At 38.1% G+C, this 18,695-nt stretch overlaps 1 protein-coding gene and 1 pseudogene across 1 annotated transcript; one reads left to right on the top strand and one right to left on the bottom strand.

The window, feature by feature from the left end:
• Positions 1-613: 613 nt before the first annotated feature.
• On the top strand, positions 614-2,952 carry LOC120131519 (berberine bridge enzyme-like 17). Its single transcript, XM_039148501.1, has 2 exons — positions 614-747; positions 1,401-2,952. Exons 1-2 carry the CDS (start codon positions 614-616, stop codon positions 2,950-2,952), a joined length of 1,686 nt encoding a protein of 561 aa, XP_039004432.1.
• A 7,202-nt stretch (positions 2,953-10,154) lies between these two features.
• On the bottom strand, positions 10,155-17,314 carry LOC120131517 (annotated as a pseudogene).
• Positions 17,315-18,695: the final 1,381 nt, after the last annotated feature.

Here is an 18,695-nt window from a genome sequence, read left to right as displayed (position 1 = left end):
GTTATTAATCCTGTTAATAAATTGATAGTTAATTCTTATTTTTAAATACAATATACGAATATGTATTGTATTCTTAATTATGTTAAAAAAATCTACTTATAATAAATAAGATTTCTTTTAATATAGATATATTATATTTATTAAAATTTTAATTTATTTTCATTGTGGTTATTATTATTTGTCATTAAAAATTACATAATTTTAAAAAAATATTCTTAAGTTTCTAAATTGTAAAATCAAGATTTTAATGAAGGAAATGATTCTTTATCAATTCTAATCATGAAAATATTTATTTAAATAAAAGATTAATATAATTTGATTTTGAGATGATCCAATAGTTGATAGTGACAGTTCATAATGTTGTAGCCTTTAGTTTAAATTGAAAAACCACATAACGATTATAAGACAATGAAAGGAGGAGTAATTGCCAATGTTTTTAAAAATATTTTTTAACATATCACATCAGCTATCATTAATAGTTTAATAATCGAGTGATTAAAATGTAAGTTTTTTCTAATGAAAGTTACTTCAATGAATGCCTTTTTATTTTAGTGACCAAAATGAAAGTACTCTAAAAATTAAGTGACTTTTAGTGTAGTTTACCTTTAACTAAATGGTTGTTGTTGCCTATTTTGGAAGGGATGAGCTAAGAGGTCTTTTCACCGTTTTTTTGTTTCATACCAAACCCCTTGATCTGCTGTTGGATGGAGAGACGATCTATCCACATCATGCCGTCGATCGACGATTGTAGCATATGATAGGTTATAGAACCTCAAAATTTGAGTCCCAAAAATTCTTTGAAATATTTCTCAATAATTCGATTATAATCAACTGTTCTTAAAAATATATATAGTGTTTAACAGACAAAAAAATCCTTATTTATGTTCATCCTAATTTTAATTTTCTTAAATTTTGGTATTTCACAATTTTATTTTATTATACAATATTTTTGAACCATCATTTTAAAAAGTAATACATGACTGACATATCTTTAGGATAAGCATGATCAATATATGACTTAAAATATAATTTTAAAATAGTTTGTTCATAATGATTAATAATTAAGATATCTCAAAATAAGATGAATCAACGTGTGGCTTAAAGTATAATTTTAAAATCATTTATTTATAATTATTAATAATTAAAAGATGTCAAAATAAGATGAGACGATAACACAAGTAATAAATTTAAAATAAATAGATGATATGGTACCTAAATAAATTCTATTTAATCACATGAGATACCTAAATAAATTTAAAATAAAACAAATTTAATAATAAAGTCAGATTACCTTGTATTATATATATAGATAGATGATGATATGGTATAACCTACACGAACATCGTTAGACCAAAATGAGAGGCATACCAATCATTGTTACAATCCTTTTGTTTTGGGAGATCAAAATCTAACCCCAACTCAGTTGATGATTTTCTGGAATGCCTCCCAAAGCATTTTCACAAGCCTTCTAAACCAATCTCCGATGCCATATACACTCCCTCAAACACTTCCTTTCAGTTTGTTTACGAGCTCCATACAAGTAATCTTCGAGCTCTAAGTCAGGCCAATGCGACCAGAAAACCCGTGGCGATCATAGCTGCTCTGCATGAATCTCATGTTCAAGAAACTGTTGTTTGTGCCCAGAAATCGGGATTACAGGTGAGGATTCGAAGCGGGGGACATGATTACGAAGGCCTCTCCTTCGTCTCATTCTCATCGGTCCCATTTGTCATCATTGATCTTTCTAATATTCGGTCTATAAACATCGACATGAAAACCGAGACCGCATGGGTTCAGGCCGGAGCGACCACCGGCGAACTATACTATCGAATTGCTGAGAAGAGTAAGGTACATGGTTTCCCAGCTGGCGTGTGCACTACTCTAGGCATTGGTGGTCATTTCACCGGAGGTGGCTACGGTAACCTGATGAGAAAATTCGGGTTGTCCATAGATAATGTGGTTGACGCTCAATTGATCGACGTTAAGGCTAGAATCCATAACCGAAAATCCATGGGAGAGGATGTATTTTGGGCCATCAGAGGCGGCGGCGGAACTAGCTTCGGTGTCATTCTCTCATGGAAGATCAAGCTGGTTCCAGTCCCTGCTAAAGTCACTGTTTTCCAAGTCCAAAGGACATTGGAAGAAGGCGCGACCGATCTTGCTCATAAATGGCTTCAAGTTGCCTATAAACTCGATAAAGATCTTTTCACCCGAATCACCTCAGTAGCCATTCCTGCAACAGGCAACACCAACAGCACAGTGCGAGTAATTTTCATCGTCCATTTTCTTGGGAAAACCGACCGGCTTCTTAAATTGCTGCACGCGAGCTTACCGGAATTAGGTTTACAACGGAAGGATTGCCTTGAAATGAGTTGGATTGAATCTACACTTTTCTGGTTTGGCTTCCCCAATGGAACATCCATCGACGTTTTGCTGAATAGAGTGCCAACCGGCAAAGTGTTCTCCAAAAGCAAGTCTGATTACATCAAAAACGTGTTCCCCAAGGAAGGTTTAACGACCCTGTGGAGGATGATGATGGAAATAGGGAGCTCGTGGATGCAAATGAACCCTTACGGTGGTCGAATGGCTGAGATTTCGGAATCCGAAACTGCATTCGCGCACAGAGCTGGAACCCTTTACAAGTTCCAGTACACCGCGTTCTGGTCGGAAGGGAGCAGTGAAGCCACCGAAAAGTACCTAGGGTTGATGACAAAATTATACGCCGAGATGGCTCCATACGTGTCGAGTAAGCCAAGGGAGGCGTTTCTTAATTATAGAGACCTTGACATTGGCAGCAATGGTACGGATTTTGAAGTGGCCAAAGTTTATGGGGCCAAGTATTTCAAGCGAAATTTTCAGAGATTGGCAGAGGTGAAGGCCAAGGTAGACCCTCATAATTTCTTCAACAACGAACAAAGTATTCCGCCATTTCCCTCATCTAAATCAAAATGATACGATCATGCAACCAAACAAATAAAGGTTCAAATAGAAACATCCCCATTATTGCATGCTCGGCCAACACTGGGCTTGTAGTTCTGTTTTAAATTGAAAATAAAAATCCGAGTGAAAAATAAAAACAAAATATATTACGAAATTAAGTCGTCTATTTATTCTGTTGGTTTATGGTGGATGTATTGTAAGAGTATTCTAAACCTTCAAAAGAACATATATGAGATAACATTTATTATTCATGCGAACAAATTATTGTCTTCGTGACCATCTTAAGTTAAAATACACACGTGATAAATACACGTATTATATGAAGAAATTATTGAATAGACCTTCACTATCACGTACAATATGATCCATATGATAAGTATCGTCTGATTAGAAGTTTCAACATGTTGAAGTTCATACACAAGAACTTGGAATTATCAAGAAGATACAAGAAATGTACCATTAACCAAGACTATGCAATACATTTATACACAAGCTTACTGCCTTAACAGTCTCATAACAGCTTCTAACTGCTCTAACTAACCTAACAAACTGCACATTAACTGCTTACTCACACACACACTCTAAGCCACATTGCACATACGCACATATGCACATAAGCATACAGTCATTCTTCAACATTCTCCCCGTCCTTCTAGCTGTTCCCTTCTCTGTGACCTGCACTTTCTGAGTAAACAACACATGTGCAGACTTAGCCAACGGTTTTGTCATCCCATCAGCGATTTGGTGTTCTGCTGGAACATAGTTAATTCGAACAGCTCCACACTCAACCTTCTCATGCACAAAATGAATATCAAACTCTATATGCTTCGATCATGCATGAAACACTGGATTAGCATTCATGGCAATAGCACTCGTATTATCACTCCACACAACTGGAACCGCATCAACTGCTTCACCCAAGTTTGCCTAAAGAGACCTAACCCAGATCACCTCAGCTATCGTATTAGCAATACTTCAATATTCAACTTCTGTTGTTGAACGAGCCACTGTCTTCTGTCTCTTCGCACTCCACGAAACCAAGTTGCAGCCAAGAAACACGCATGAACCAGACACTGACCTGCGATCATCAACGTTACTAGCCCAGTCAGCGTCAGCAAATGCAGTCACACAACAACCTTCAGACGCAGTCGACTGCCTGAACACCAAGCCACAGGCAACTGTGCCACGCAAGTAACGCAATATCCTTTTAACAGCAAGCCAATGACCATCACAAGGATAATGCATGTACTGAGCAACTCGATTAACACTAAAGGTAATATCCGGCCGTGTATGACTCAAGTAAAACAGTGAACCAACTGTGCTTTGATACATCCATACGTCTGAAAGAGTTTTCCAGCATCAGAAGTTAGTTTCGGTGAAACCACCATTGGCGTAGGTACGGGTTTGGCAATAAGCATTCCAGTCAGCTCCAACAATCCTTGAACAAATTTGCGTTGACTTAACACCAGCTGCTCAGGCGACCTACGAACTTCAACACCAAGGAAATACCCAAGCTCTCCCAGATCCTTCAAGGAAACTTTTTACCAAGTAAACTAACTATTTCATTAATAACATCACTCGATTCACCTGTGATGATAATATCATCTACGTATACAAGTACAAGCGTGCGAACTCCACCCATTCGACGTACAAACAAGGACGCATCAACCGTTGTGCCAAAATCCTAGTTCCAACAAGAAGTTGCGCAGCTTGGCATACCACATACGCGGTGCTTGACGCAGCCCATACAGAGCCTTCTTCGGCCTACAAACCAATCGAGTTCCATCATTTTCCACTCGTTCAAACCCTGGTGGCTGCACCATGTACACCTCTTCTCCAAGTTCCCCGTTAAGGAATGCATTATTGACATTCACTTGTATCAGACTCCAACCATGAGTTACAACTAGAGACAACACAACATTCACTGCTGTGTTCTTCACCACAGGGCTGAATGTATCATTAAAATCGTGGTCGGGTACCTGCGAGTAACCTCTTGCCACAAGACGAGCCTTATGCTTCAACACAAGCCCATCAACATTGTATTTAACCTTGAACAACCACTTACAACCGACTGTTGTACGCCCTTTAGGTAATGGTTCAAGCACCCAGGTATCATTTCTCACTAACGCATCATACTCAGCCAGTACTGCTTCCTTCCACTGTGGATCTTGCAGTGCTTGAGTAATTGAGCACGACTCACTGCCACCACCTCGAGCTTGAACAACAAGCGCCTTTGGTTTAAAGATCCCTCGTTTACTACAAGTGATCATAGGGTGATCATTGTAAACAAAGGAACTCGCTGGAGCAGCCTCGGTCTGACCAGTCACCTCAACAGGAACGAAGGAACTCACTGGAGCAGCCTCGGTCTGGCCAGTCACCTCAACAGGAACTCATTGGAGCAGCCTCGGCCTGGTCAGCCACCTTAATAGGGACTATCTCATCAACCAAACCACCATCATTTTGTCCTCCATGAATATTTTCACTCTCAGCAAGTTGACTGTGCTCACTGTTAGAAGTTCTAGTCGCAGTAGCCTATGATATTTCCTCATTGCATACTGGTGTATTTCCAAACCCGTGCACCACTGCTCATGAAGAATTACCACAAACACGTTGTGCACCTGGAACTACCACCAAAGAAGTTCCAATACATGGCCTTGCTGCAGCCATTCCACTCTTCTTTCCACCTTCAGACTCAGCAAATGGAAATACTTGATCATCTAAGACTATATGCCGAGACATGTACACTCTTCCATCAGGTGCTAAGCACTGATATCCTCGGTGATTCATGTTGTAGCCCAAAAACACACGACTGCGACCTGTACGCCAGATTATAAGGATGAAATACCCGTAAATGAGGAAAACACCTACAACCAAACACCCTCAGATGATTATATATAGGAAGTTTTCCAAAAAGTCTCTCAAATGGTGTATGACCGTGAAGTACCTTAGTTGGTAACCTATTAATTAAGTGAGCTGCTGTAACAATTGCAAAAGACCAGTACTTCAAGGGTAAGGATGCTTGAGCTAGTAAAGTCAATGCCATTTCAAACAAATGCCTATGTTTTCTTTCAACCACCTCATTCTGTTGGGATATATGCGGACACGTCACTCGATGATGAACTCCAGATTGTGCAAGCATGACTGACAGATATCGATACTCACCTCCCCAGTCACTCTGCACTACTTTTACCTCCTTTCCAAACTGAGTTCGAACAAGCCTCTGAAACAATTGAAATGCTTGGATAGTCTGCCCTTTGATTTTCAGTAAGTACACCCACGTATGCCTTGAAAAGGCATCCACAAAGGATACATAATACCTAAATCCATTTGACACAATGTGACTAGGACCCCACAGATCGGTAAACACCAGTTGGAATGGCGGTTCATATCGAGTTTCAGACGCATAAAATGAAGCTTGTGGCTTTTGCCCATATGACACGAAACACATATAGGAAGCAATTATTTATAAACACTACTTGGCAAGATGATATTACATTGTTTGCAAACTTGTAACAAAAACTTATAGGATGGATGACCTAATCGATCATGCCATAGTACATAGTTATTACTAGAATTAATAACTACATTTGCTTCAGCAGCTCGACCTCGAGTAGACAGAACACCAACGAACTCATACAAGCCATCCGTTTCTCTACCTCATAGCAACACATCACCAATTCTTTCATCTCGAACCACATAGTGATCAACATGGAATTCCAAGAATACTCCATTATCCCTAGCAAGCTTGGAAACCGACACCAGTTTCTTAGTTATTGAAGGTACATGTAACAAGTCACTCAACACTAAAGCACGAGATGTAGTAAAAATAGAAGCTCGACCAATTTTATTAATGCACATACCATTACTATTGCCTACAGTAAGCTTACCAACTCCTGTATAATCCGAGCCATCCATAACTTCTGTGGCATCAGGTGTAATATGGTGAGTGGCTCATGAATCCACATTTGTAACAGGCTTAAATCGTTCTTGATCACTTACCCCAGCTGCACTCGCATTCATCTTGTTCCCACACATACAGTTGTTGGAGTTGAAATGACAAGTATTAGCTGTAGGCATTCGATCCTTAAACGAGTTCCTCACATCAGAGTCATCCACACCTGAGAACGACTTATCGAATCGGTACTAGTACCGGTTAACAAGATGACCATTCTTGCCACATAACTGACACTGCACCTTGACACGCCCTCTACCACGACCAGCCTGGTTGTTATAAGCTGGGTATCTTTCTGATGTGACTTGATCTTGTCGAGCAAACCGATTAGCTTTGTCATATATGGAAGTCTTAACTTGTGAGACATTTGCAGCAACAATTATATTATCAAACCTACTGAAATTCTTTTGATGAGTTTCAACGTCAACGAGTACAGACACAACTCATTCTAAGGTCAAGGCATCTCAGCTGGCTGATAACACAGTGACAACCAGCTTATACTCAGCTTATACTCAGCTGATAACCCATTCAAGATGGTCGCAATGTGTTCCAGTTCAAATACTGGACTGCCACATGATGCCAAGGCATCACATATCTCTTTAACTTGAGAGGTGTAACATGCATCCCCAAATCTCATTGATGAACTGCTTTAAGTTGATAGTGCAAGTTCATTACTGTGGTAGTAGACTTACAAGCAAAAATCTTGTTAATTGTTTTCCATACTTGAGCAGCTGTCTCAGCCCCTACTAAATGTGGTAAGAAAGATGGGCTGATTGTAGAGAGAAACCATGAGGCCAAGGCACTGTCTTGGGCCACGAAGATATCATGATCTTCATTTTCAAAAAGCGCTCCATCTTCCAGCACAATCGTCGCAGGCGGAGCAACCACCAGACCAGAAAGCAGTTTCTCAAGCCGATGACTTCTAACCGTCAACAACACCTATTGTTTCCATAACAGAAAGTTTCGTTCATCAAGCACCACGCTCATACGTTTATTAGTAAAACCTTTGGAAGCAGCTACCAAGTGATCTGAGCTGCTCACCACACTACCAGAAAGAGGAGAAGCAGGAAGTGCCATACAACGAATGCACACTCAACAAACCAGAAGTAACTCCTACTGCACCACTAGATCAATGGCATCTGATACCATGTTGAAGTTCATACACAAGAACTTGGAATTATCAAGAAGATACAAGAAATGTACCATTAACCAAGACTATGCAATACATTTATACACAAGCTTACTGCCTTAACAATCTCATAACAACTTCTAACTGCTCTAACTAACCTAACAAACTGCACATTAACTGCTTACTCACACACACACTCTAAGCCACATTGCACATACGCATATAACCATACAGTCATGCTTCAACACAACACATGAAACTCATTGTACCACCTGCCAGTTACCATTTCAGCCGAACCTATTAAAATTCTCCAATTATTTGATTTTTTTTCTTTCCACCAAATTTGATTTCGAATTACTTAAGTTGACCTATTATGATTTGTGTATCATGTGGTTTTAAAATTATTTAGATTTTTGTACTTGGCCTGCTCCCTTAGGAGTGTGCCTCCATTTGTGTAAGCTTCAAGCATTTGCGTCAAAGATTAAAAAAAAAAGTAACGTGTTTTGTTTGCTCAATTATCCAAGGTGATCAGCGAAGCCTAATTAGATCTCTTAATGAACATTTAAGCCTAATTCAATTATTATTTCCACAAAAACGACAAAACTATGAAGTAGAGAGAAACCAACAATTTTTTTTATAAGAACATAATGTCTCGTTAAAATCTTCTTTATACTTTTCAATCCACCTAAAGGTAGTAAAAAAGTAACGGAAGGGGAAAAAGAATACCTCAATTTTGTTCGATAAACCAGAACCTTTGCAGTAGGATCAAAACAGGAGATTACAAACCAGAATAAAACAATTCGAAAAACTAGCAAAACATTCCTAAAAGCGTCTCATGGACAAAAAACCACTTAACAAAACAGTTACTAAAAAACCAACAATCGATTAGGGAAATAAAAAAAATGTAATTCTTGGTTAACTGTGCTTTCTTTTTTCGCTTTTGCTTGATACCTACCAACTGCGCATATTAAAATGGACTGCCTGAATACATTCTTCACTGCCTGCCCCACCATTCCCAGCCTTCAAACCCAGTTTTGGGCGTCATTTACACTCCCTCCAATTCTTCATTTCTAACTGCTCTTCATGCGTAAGCTAAAAACCTTGGATTTTCAACAAGCCACACCGAAACCACTAGCTATTGTAACTACCATGCATGAATCCCACGTCTAGGCAACTGTGTTTGTTTCAAAAGCTTAGGCCTGCAAATCGGAATCCAAGTGGTGACCATGATTATGGGTCGCTCTCTTATATCTCGGAGATTCCTTTTGCGTGCTTGGCATGTTCAATCTCCGTTTAGTTACTATATATATTTCTAACAAGAGTACATGGATTGAAGCTGGAGCAACCATTGGCAAACTTTACTACAGGATCGCTGAGAAAACGAATTCCTTTGGCTCTCCGGCTGGCCAGCTGGGGTCCATTCGACTCTTGGACACTTTCCCGGGGGTGGGCATAGGCTGATGAGGAGGGGGTGCTGCAGATAACATCGTTGATCTTCAACAGAGAATTGAGGAGGGGGATCTGTTTTGGGCCGTTAGAGGTAGTTTCGGAGTAAGTCTTGCATGAAGGCTCAAAGCCTCAAACTGGTTCCGGTTTCTACAAATGTTACAGTCTTCAATGCAAGAACCTCAAAAATATCAGTGGCAACAAGTTGCCCACAAATTGCCAGACGGGGGTTGCTGGCAAAAGATTGCAGGGATATGAGTTGGATCAAATCCACTGTTTTCTGTGCAGGCTTTCCTAAAGGAACTTCCATAGACGTTTTGATAGGCTGGTGGAGGTCAAAACTACGGTTGATCCTCGTAAAGTTTTCAAATGTGAACAAAGTATTCCGGTACTGCTGCATCTTTCTGCTACGGAAAATAAAGGCAATGGAGAATATGATCATAAAAATGATGGGGACCGGTTGCCAAATAAGGGTTATACTGCAATACATAACCCATTTCTTTTTATGATATGTATGTTGACATACTGGTTTGTATTGGGAAGGCATGAAAAAAGAGCCCGATGAAAATGAATTAAAAAATATATATAAGAAATGAGATACATGGACTTGAATTGTTTTATCAAAATCATATAAGTTATTAACTTTTTACCTCATTGAAGTGTCATTAGTTAATTTCTAGGAACTTAGAAGCAAATGATTGCATAAATCAACAAATTTAGTTATATAGAGAAAAATAACAGAGACTTACAATGGCGATGCATGCAGTTCAGGCTCGTCGTTTATTGAGACGCCAAGAATTAGGTTCATGATATCTATCATAAAGAGGCTCAATACGCTCCTGGCGTTTGCGCTTGCCCATTTTTGTGGGATCTGCCTGTTTGAAGAATCTAGGCCCAAGTTCAAACAGCCATTTGGGATCTATCACCGTCACCTCTCGCATGTACTCCTTTGTAGTCATTACCAGCTCATGGTAGATCACCCAGTCCGGTTGTCTCTGGAAAAGGGCACTAATTGGGTGAATATATACAGGCTGGTTCTCCACCACAATTCTATATCCCTCCTGTGGATCTTTCCTTGTAGCATGGAAGAAAAACCCTGCTGTGATAGATTTCCTGATCTTTGTAAAATTCTTCCCTGCACTCACTACATCCAGTTTGTAACTGAAAAAGCATCAGTGTTCAGGTCAGAACCTCAAAGGCCAAGTATAAACTTTTAGCATGTTAAGAGGTAATAATACCCGAAACTAGAGAGAGAGAGAGAGAGAGAGAGAGAGGACTGCTGGTTGATGTGATAGAACATGTAAAGATATTACTAACAAGAGACTAGTCAGAATAATGCAAGAGTAATAAAAGCACATCCAGAGAACCGAGACAACAACAATAAGCTTTGCATCACTAGTATGGCAACAGAAAGTAAGAAACTTGGAAAGTAGGTGGTAAAAATTTGCCAACCAATTCAGCTAAAGCAACATTATGCATTTTTCAACTATTATTGAAACTCAAACAAGAATTACAAGAGCACTCTCACTCAAAAACAAGAACTACAACTCACTCTTATAGGACTTTGTTTCTTCACTCACTTAAAAGCTCTTAATTTTTCTTGATGCTTAAAACTAAAATGGGGAGTGATATTTATACTACTAAAAAATAATCATACACCACACAAATAAACTAATTTAAACCATTACAAATTCAACAAATATCTAACTCTCACCTAACTAAATTGATGTAAGCAATGACATCATTATTTAAATGATGTAAGCAATGACATCTTTACTTAAATGATATAAGCAATGACATCTTTACTTAAATGATGTAAGCAATGACATCAATTTAGTTTGAGTTTGGGTTTAGACTCCTATAATGGATCAAGTTTATGATCCAACACCCCCTTTAAACTTGATCTTGTGACCCCTAGTAAGTTCCTTAATCTTATGAAGTCTTCACTTTTTAGTGGCTTGGTAAAAATATCGGCAACTTGATCTTGTGACTTCACGTATTCAACTTTCACATTATTTCTTGCAACACACTCCCTTATATAGTGGTAGCGAATGTCGATGTGCTTGCTTCGATCATGGAATACTGGATTCTTTGATAAGGCAATGTCTGATTTGTTATCGACACAAACCTTGGTAGGCTCTTCTTGTATCAAACCTATCTCCTTCAATAGATTTCTAAGCCAAATTGCATGACAAACACATGAGGTAGCAGCAACATATTCCGCTTTACAAGTGGACAATGTGACAATCAGTTGTTTCTTTGACATCCATGTGAACGCAATATCTCCCATGAAAAATACGAATCCAGTAGTGCTCCTTTGATTTTCTATGTCTCCACCCAATCACTGTCGCTATATCCAACAATATTGTAATCATTAGTAACTGAATAGAACAAGCCAAAGTCAATTGTACCTTTCAGATAGCGAAGAATTCTCTTTGCGGTTTTAAAATGAGTGGTTGTTGGAGATTCTATGTAGCGACTAACCAATCACACTGCGTGAAGAATATCGGGTCTTGTTCAAGTTAGATAGCGTAGACTTCCTACCAAACTTTTGAAGAATGTTGGATCTACACTTTCGCCTTCTTCATGTTTGGTCATCTTGATCCCGTATTCTGTCGATGTGCTTATTGGCTTACAGTTCTCCATCTTGAACTCCTTCAGTATCTCATTTGCATACCTTTCATGCGAAATGAAAATTCCATCATTTTGTTGCTTAACTTCAATGCCAAGGTAGTACGTCATGAGCCCCATGCCTGTCATTTCGAATTCTTTCATCATCACATCCTTGAATTCATTAAACATGCTTGGGTTACTTCTGGTGAAGATCAAATCGTCCACATAGAGACACACGATCAAAATATCTTCATCTTTGATCTTGATATATAGAGCATGCTCGTAGGGACATTTGTTGAAGCCATTCTCTTGGAAGTACTTGTCGATTCAGCTATTCCATGCCCTTGGTGCTTGTTTTAGCCGTAAAAAGCCTTCTTCAACTTCAACACCTTGTCTTCGTGCCCTTTGACTTCATAGTCTGATGTTTGCTGAATGTAAACTTCCTCTTCAAGAAGTCCATTTAGGAAGGCAGACTTTATATCCATCTGTTATATCTTCCACTTGTTTTGAGCTGCCAAAGAAATGATTAGTCTGATAGTCTCCAATCGAGCAACATGAGTAAATACCTCATCATAGTCAATTCCAGCCTTTTGACTATAGCCTTTAGCAACTAGACTCGTCTTGTGCATTTCAATCTCTCTTTTGGCGTTTTGCTTTGTTTTGTACTCCCATTTGACACATATCGCCTTATGCCCATTGGGAAGTGAGGTAAGTTCCCATGTGTCATTCTTCTCGATGGCCTTGATTTCTTCATCCATCGCATCTCTCCATTTCTTTTCTTATTTCGCTTCTAGAAAGTCACTGGTTCACAATCGGTAAACAGATAAAATAATGTAAGATTATCTTGTCGTTCAGTTACCTCATAGAGATCTATAAGGCTTCTTGTGCGTTGCACAACTCTTTCACTTTGACTCCTACTTGACGATGACGAAGGTGATGAGTCTCCTTGAGTGGTTGATGTTGGTGAAGTGGGTGGAGTTGCAAGCTCTTATTGAGATTCATCTAGTTATTCCCTCATTGTCTGCTCATCTTCTTCAAACTGAGGAAAGAAATTGAAGTCATCTGTATGAGAGTTAAAATCCCATTCTCCTTCTTCGTTGAAGACCACATCTCGACTAATCACAAACTTCTTATTGTTTGGATTGTACAACTTGTAGCCCTTCGAATTAGCATCATAGCCGATGAAGATAAAACTCTCGCTTTTATCATCAAGCTTCGTTCTTCTCTCGTCTGGTACGTGAATATGGGCTATACTTCCAAAGGTTCTCAAATGGGAAATGCCAGGCTTTCTTCCACTCCATGCTTCTTGCGGTGTCTTTCCCCATACACTTCTTATTAGAGATCGATTTGTCAAGTAAATTGCACACGCTACTTCCTCCGCCCAAAATTCCTTGGGTAGTTTCTTACTTTTGAGCATGTTTCGTGCCATATCGAGGATTGTTCTGTTCTTTCTTTCTGCCACACCATTTTGATGGGGGATCTAGGAACTGTCATTGGTCGACGAATTCCATTTGCTTCACAGAACTCTTGAAACTCCCTGGAAGTAAATTCTCCACCTCGATCGGATCTCATGGCTTTGATATTTCTACCGCTTTCTCTCTCCACTGCTGCTTTGAACTTCTTGAAGACTTCAAAAACTTCTGACTTTTGTTTCAAGAAATATACCCAGGTTTTTCTTGAAAAATCATCAATGAAGAGAAGAAAATAGTTACTGTTACCAAGAGAGCTTGGCTTGATCGGTCCACACACATCGGTATGGATGAGCTCAAGTGGCTTCTTGGCTCTTGTCTCTGACTCCTTTGGAAAGCTTTTCCTGAATTGTTTCCCGACTAGACACCCTTCACAGAGTTGGTCAGGATGGTTGATGCGAGGTAGTCTTTTCACCATCTCCTTCTTAGATAATAGCTCTAGACCTCCAAAATTGAGATGCCCAAATCGAAGATGCCAAAGCCATGATGTATCTTTGTAGCAAGATTTCAGGCACTTTGCAACATCATTTTGTATGTTGATCAAGAACATTCTATTCTTTGACATCGACACTTTAGCAATGAAGTTATTCTTATCATCTTTTATAGAAAGATTATAATTATTCATATGAATATCATAATCTTTCTCTACCAGTTGCCCTAAACTTAAGATGTTACTTTTCATATTGGGCACATAGTAGACATTTGAAATAAATTGATGTCTCTCATCTTTCAAACGGATAAGAATGTTACCTCTCTCTTTCACTGCTATTGTGGAATCATCTCCAAACGAAACATTTCCGCTTACTGACTCGTCTAGCTCCACGAACATGTCTTTCCTTCCACACATGTGATTGCTTGCACCACTGTCAAGATACCAGGAATTTGCTTGGTCACCATCAGTTTCCTTTCGTGCTAGAAGAAGAGTTTTTTTGCCATTTGTCTTTTCCTCCACGTAATTGGACTTCTCCTCAATTTTGTTGTTGGGAGCTCTACATTCTGAAGCATAATGCCCAAACTTCTGACAATTATAACATCGAACTTGAGATTTTTTATGCCTTGAGTTCGGATTGATTCTTCCACGGCCTCGTGTTGAGCTTTCTCCTTTCTCATAGTTGTTGTTGGAATTGTTGTTGTTATAATTCCAGCCTCGTCCACGACCTCGACTTCCGCCTCGTCCATGACTCTACCTCTGCCTTGGCCATGTTGGTTTTTTCATTGCGTTGGCTCTCATACATATCCTTGAGTTGCAGCTTGAGGAGTTGCTCAGTAAACTCATGCTTCTTCTTATTCTTCTCTTCGTATGCTTGCAATGATCCTTGGAGCTGCTCGATCCTTATTTCTTTCAAGTCTTTAGTTTGTTCAATCGTCACGACGATGTGCTCAAATTTGGGATCCAACGAACGGAGTGTCTTCTCTATTATCCTCACATCTTCTAACTTTTCACCATTTCTTTTTAATTGATTAGAAACAGCTACTACTCTTGAGAAATAATTTGAAATAGACTCAGATGCTTTCATGTGTAAGGATTCAAATTCACCTCTTAATGTTTGGAGACGAACCTTTTTCACTTGCTCGGATCCTTTGTAAGAGGTTTACAGCTTCTCCTATGCTTCCTTGCTAGAGCTTGCACTTGAAATCTTTTCAAAACCATCATCATCTAATGCTTGGTAAATGAGGTAAGAGCATTCTTGTCTCTCTTTCTTGAATCCTTCAAAGTTGTCTTTTGATCTGGTATAAGAGTAGCAAAAACAACATCATCCACAATCTCGTTATAGCTTTTCTCTATGATATCCAACACATCTTGTGATCCAAGAAGTGCCTTCATTTGATACTCCAATTGTCGTAGTTGTTGTTCTTGAGTGTCAGAACTTGGAATGGTGTCATACCATTTGCCATATCTCTCAATATAATGAGATTTTGTAAAATCCAATTGCACGGATGAATCCGGAACGCCAAAAAACCTTGGGAGGGACTTGGACAACTCGGTCAAGGGCTCTAACTTGGCTGACATGGCTCAACTCGGTGAGTCAACTCGATTTTCTGGTAGCAGTCTTCTGGCGGTGCGTGGCGGTGCGTCAGAACTCATATTGAGAAAATTCTGACGGCGTTGGATTCCTCTCGTCGAGACCTTCGATCTTTCCAACTCTCTCTGATGTCACTTTGTTGGAAATAAAACACTCACACAAACAACTTTTATTGAAACTCAAACAAATATTACAAGAGCACTCTCACTCAAAAACAAGAACTACAACTCACTCTTTTAGGACTTTGCTTTTTCACTCACTTAGAAGCTCTTAATTTTTCTTGATGCTTAAAACTAAAATGGGGAGGGGTATTTATACTACTCAAGAATAATCCTACACCACACAAATAAACTAATTTAAACCATTACAAATTCAACAAATACCTAACTCTCACCTAACTAAATTGATGTAAGCAATGACATCATTATTTAAATGATGTAAGCAATGACATCTTTACTTAAATGATGTAAGCAATGACATCTTTACTTAAATGATGTAAGCAATGACATCAATTTAGTTTGAGTTTGGGTTTAGGCTCCCATAATGGATCAAGTTTATGATCCAACAGGTAATTGGAAGTCATAATCATAGATATAAGTTCTACTAGTCATAACCAATAAGTGTAAGCTCAAATACATCCTAAAACTAACAGTGTGGGAATATTTAAATCTTAAAACCATAAAAGCATATATATAAAGAAAAAATATAAAAGATCAGATACAACTTACTTGTACATGATGCTGAGAAGTTGTTTTCTAACATCCTGTGCCCTCCGTAAAGATCGAGACTGAACAAAATTTTCAAAACACTATGGCCCCGAAAAGTTCTTAGCTTTCCAAGCCTCATATACAACAAGTAGAGTCAAATGGTCTCCCTCAAGCTGGAAAAATTTGGCCCTCTTCTGATCTGCTTGAGCTTGTTTTTCCCTTGGCATGTAGAAGATGTTACCGATTTGGATCATCGCGATAATTGTCAATACCTCATCACTACAGCCGAGGTCCACACTAGCCACTAACATCTTTGATAGTGGTGGATCAAGAGGAAATTCTGCCATTTTTCTCCCCAATTTAGTCAAAAGTCCCTCCTCATCTAGAGCTCCTAGACTGTATAATTGCTCCATGGCAGATTGGAGAGCTTGTGGTGCAGGTGGATCCATAAAATCAGAAGATAGGAGATCATTTATGCCCATGGCCTTCATTGTTAGTGTTATCATGCCAAGATTAATCCTTTGTATCTCTGGAATAGATGTAGAAGACATCTCATTTCGTTATGCGCTCTCAGTGTATAAGCGGTAGAATTTCCCAGGTCCTGTACGCCCAGCCTATTGCTTTACTGAAGCTTGAGAAATTGGTGTTATGACAGGGAATCAAGCCTTTGCTTTGGGTTATAAACATTCTACTTCGCAAAACCAGGATCAACCACATAGAATATTACGTCTATGGTTAAAGAAGCCTCAGCAATATTGGTTGCCACTATGACCTTCCTTTTCCCAGGAGGGGCAGGATAAAAAAATCCTAGACTGCATCTCACTTGGAAGGGCACTATAAACAGGTAAAATAATCAATTCAGGAACATTTTTACCTAATCCTTTCATCTTCTCATATAGAGTTTGGCATGCAAAATCAATTTCCTCCTGACTAGTCAAGAAGAGGAGAATGTCACCTTCAGGTTCAGTCAAGTGTATCTCTAGGACTGTTATAAGGGCAGCACCTAGGTAATCACTTTCAGGCTGTTTTGCAAAATAATAATATAGTATTATAAATATGAAGAAATATTATTTGATTCTAATTTAAATAGTTTTTTAACCATATACAATACATATATTTCTTCATATTTTTTATATGTGATATACATATATCATACAGAGTCAAGGGACTTGACTCAAACTTAAAAATTAATCCACTAATTAATAAAAATTTTGAGATATCGAGTTGTATTTTACAACTCGAATTTAACTTGAATTTTTTTAAGTTGAGTTTATGAAATTACAACTAAAAGTCAATTTATATCAAATTTTTGAATCAATTCAAGTCAAAAATAATTTTTTTAAATCAAATTGAGTATTGTTCACTTATAGTTGGTTAAATCTAACTTTAAAATCCTAAACCCAACATAATCACTTATTGTTATAGACCCAAAATGAACTAAATGTTGTTGATTATGTTGGGTTAATTGGTGAGGAAATTTAGCATTTAGGGTTATGTTTGAGGGTTTAGAGTTATTGTTTCAAGTTCAATTTGTTATAGCATATTTTGAGAATGGATTATGAATTTCGGGTTGGGCATATAATTGAAGTATTTTTGAATTTGAGGTTTAGAATATAATTGAAACATTTTAGAATTTAGGGTTTAGAATATAATTGATGATTGTGTTGCAAGTTTTGAAAGTTGGGGACCTAAATGCAAGCACCTGAAAAGTTTAGTGACCATTTATATAATTTACCCTGACAGAAATGAAACGGCCATTACGTTGGGACCATATTGCAAACGAACTAAATATTTGGTGACTATATTGCAAGTTTTAAAAGTTGAAAGATTTAAATACAAGCATCTAAAAAGTTCAGTGACCATTTATATACTTTACCCATAAAATATCTGAGTAAAAAATTATTTGTGTATTCTTTATCAGCTATCAGTTCATCTTTAAGTCAAATATAATGTTCAAATAACTGTGTTACATCTTTGAAAAATGGTCTCAAAATATTGTTAATCTTTTGTCAATTGAGAATATTAGACATATTCTTCCGCATATCAAAACTTCCAAAAAAATATAGCTTCTTCGGACAAAAGATTTTGAGAAGACTACATCGTATAGATAAGATATTCAGATAATACTTTGATAAATTCATGTGACTTACCAAAACATGATCCAGTATGATTAACAATTTCCCCTAATATATTAGCGTATAAATAATCATAATGACCCTATAACTAACGCATACACTAAAGATTACTATAAACACTCCTAACCAATATTAAAAAATTGATGAACCACCTATAATCACGACAATTTTTTTAACATAATTGTAACTTTATTCTTCCTGGTAATGATTCATTCATTGTATCTAAACAACAATCAACAAGCTCTCTCATTATTTCCGGTTCCCTACCTAAATCAGATTG

This window comes from Hibiscus syriacus, unplaced genomic scaffold, assembly GCF_006381635.1.
Source record: "Hibiscus syriacus cultivar Baekdansim isolate YM2019G1 unplaced genomic scaffold, ASM638163v2 tig00110556_pilon, whole genome shotgun sequence".
NCBI classification, from domain to species: domain Eukaryota; kingdom Viridiplantae; phylum Streptophyta; class Magnoliopsida; order Malvales; family Malvaceae; genus Hibiscus; species Hibiscus syriacus.
Note: the sequence above shows the minus strand (reverse complement) of the source record. Positions and strands in the feature narration are given on the sequence as shown.

What these genes read in the sequence shown, in the direction of transcription:
- LOC120131519 (XM_039148501.1), top strand. Translation starts at nt 614, where the DNA reads ATGGTTGTTGTTGCCTATTTTGGAAGGGATGAGCTAAGAGGTCTTTTC. An exon ending in CATGCCGTCGATCGACGATT is followed by an intron (nt 748 to 1,400) that starts GTAGCATATGAT and finishes TTGTTTTGGGAG; the next exon opens with ATCAAAATCTAACCCCAACT.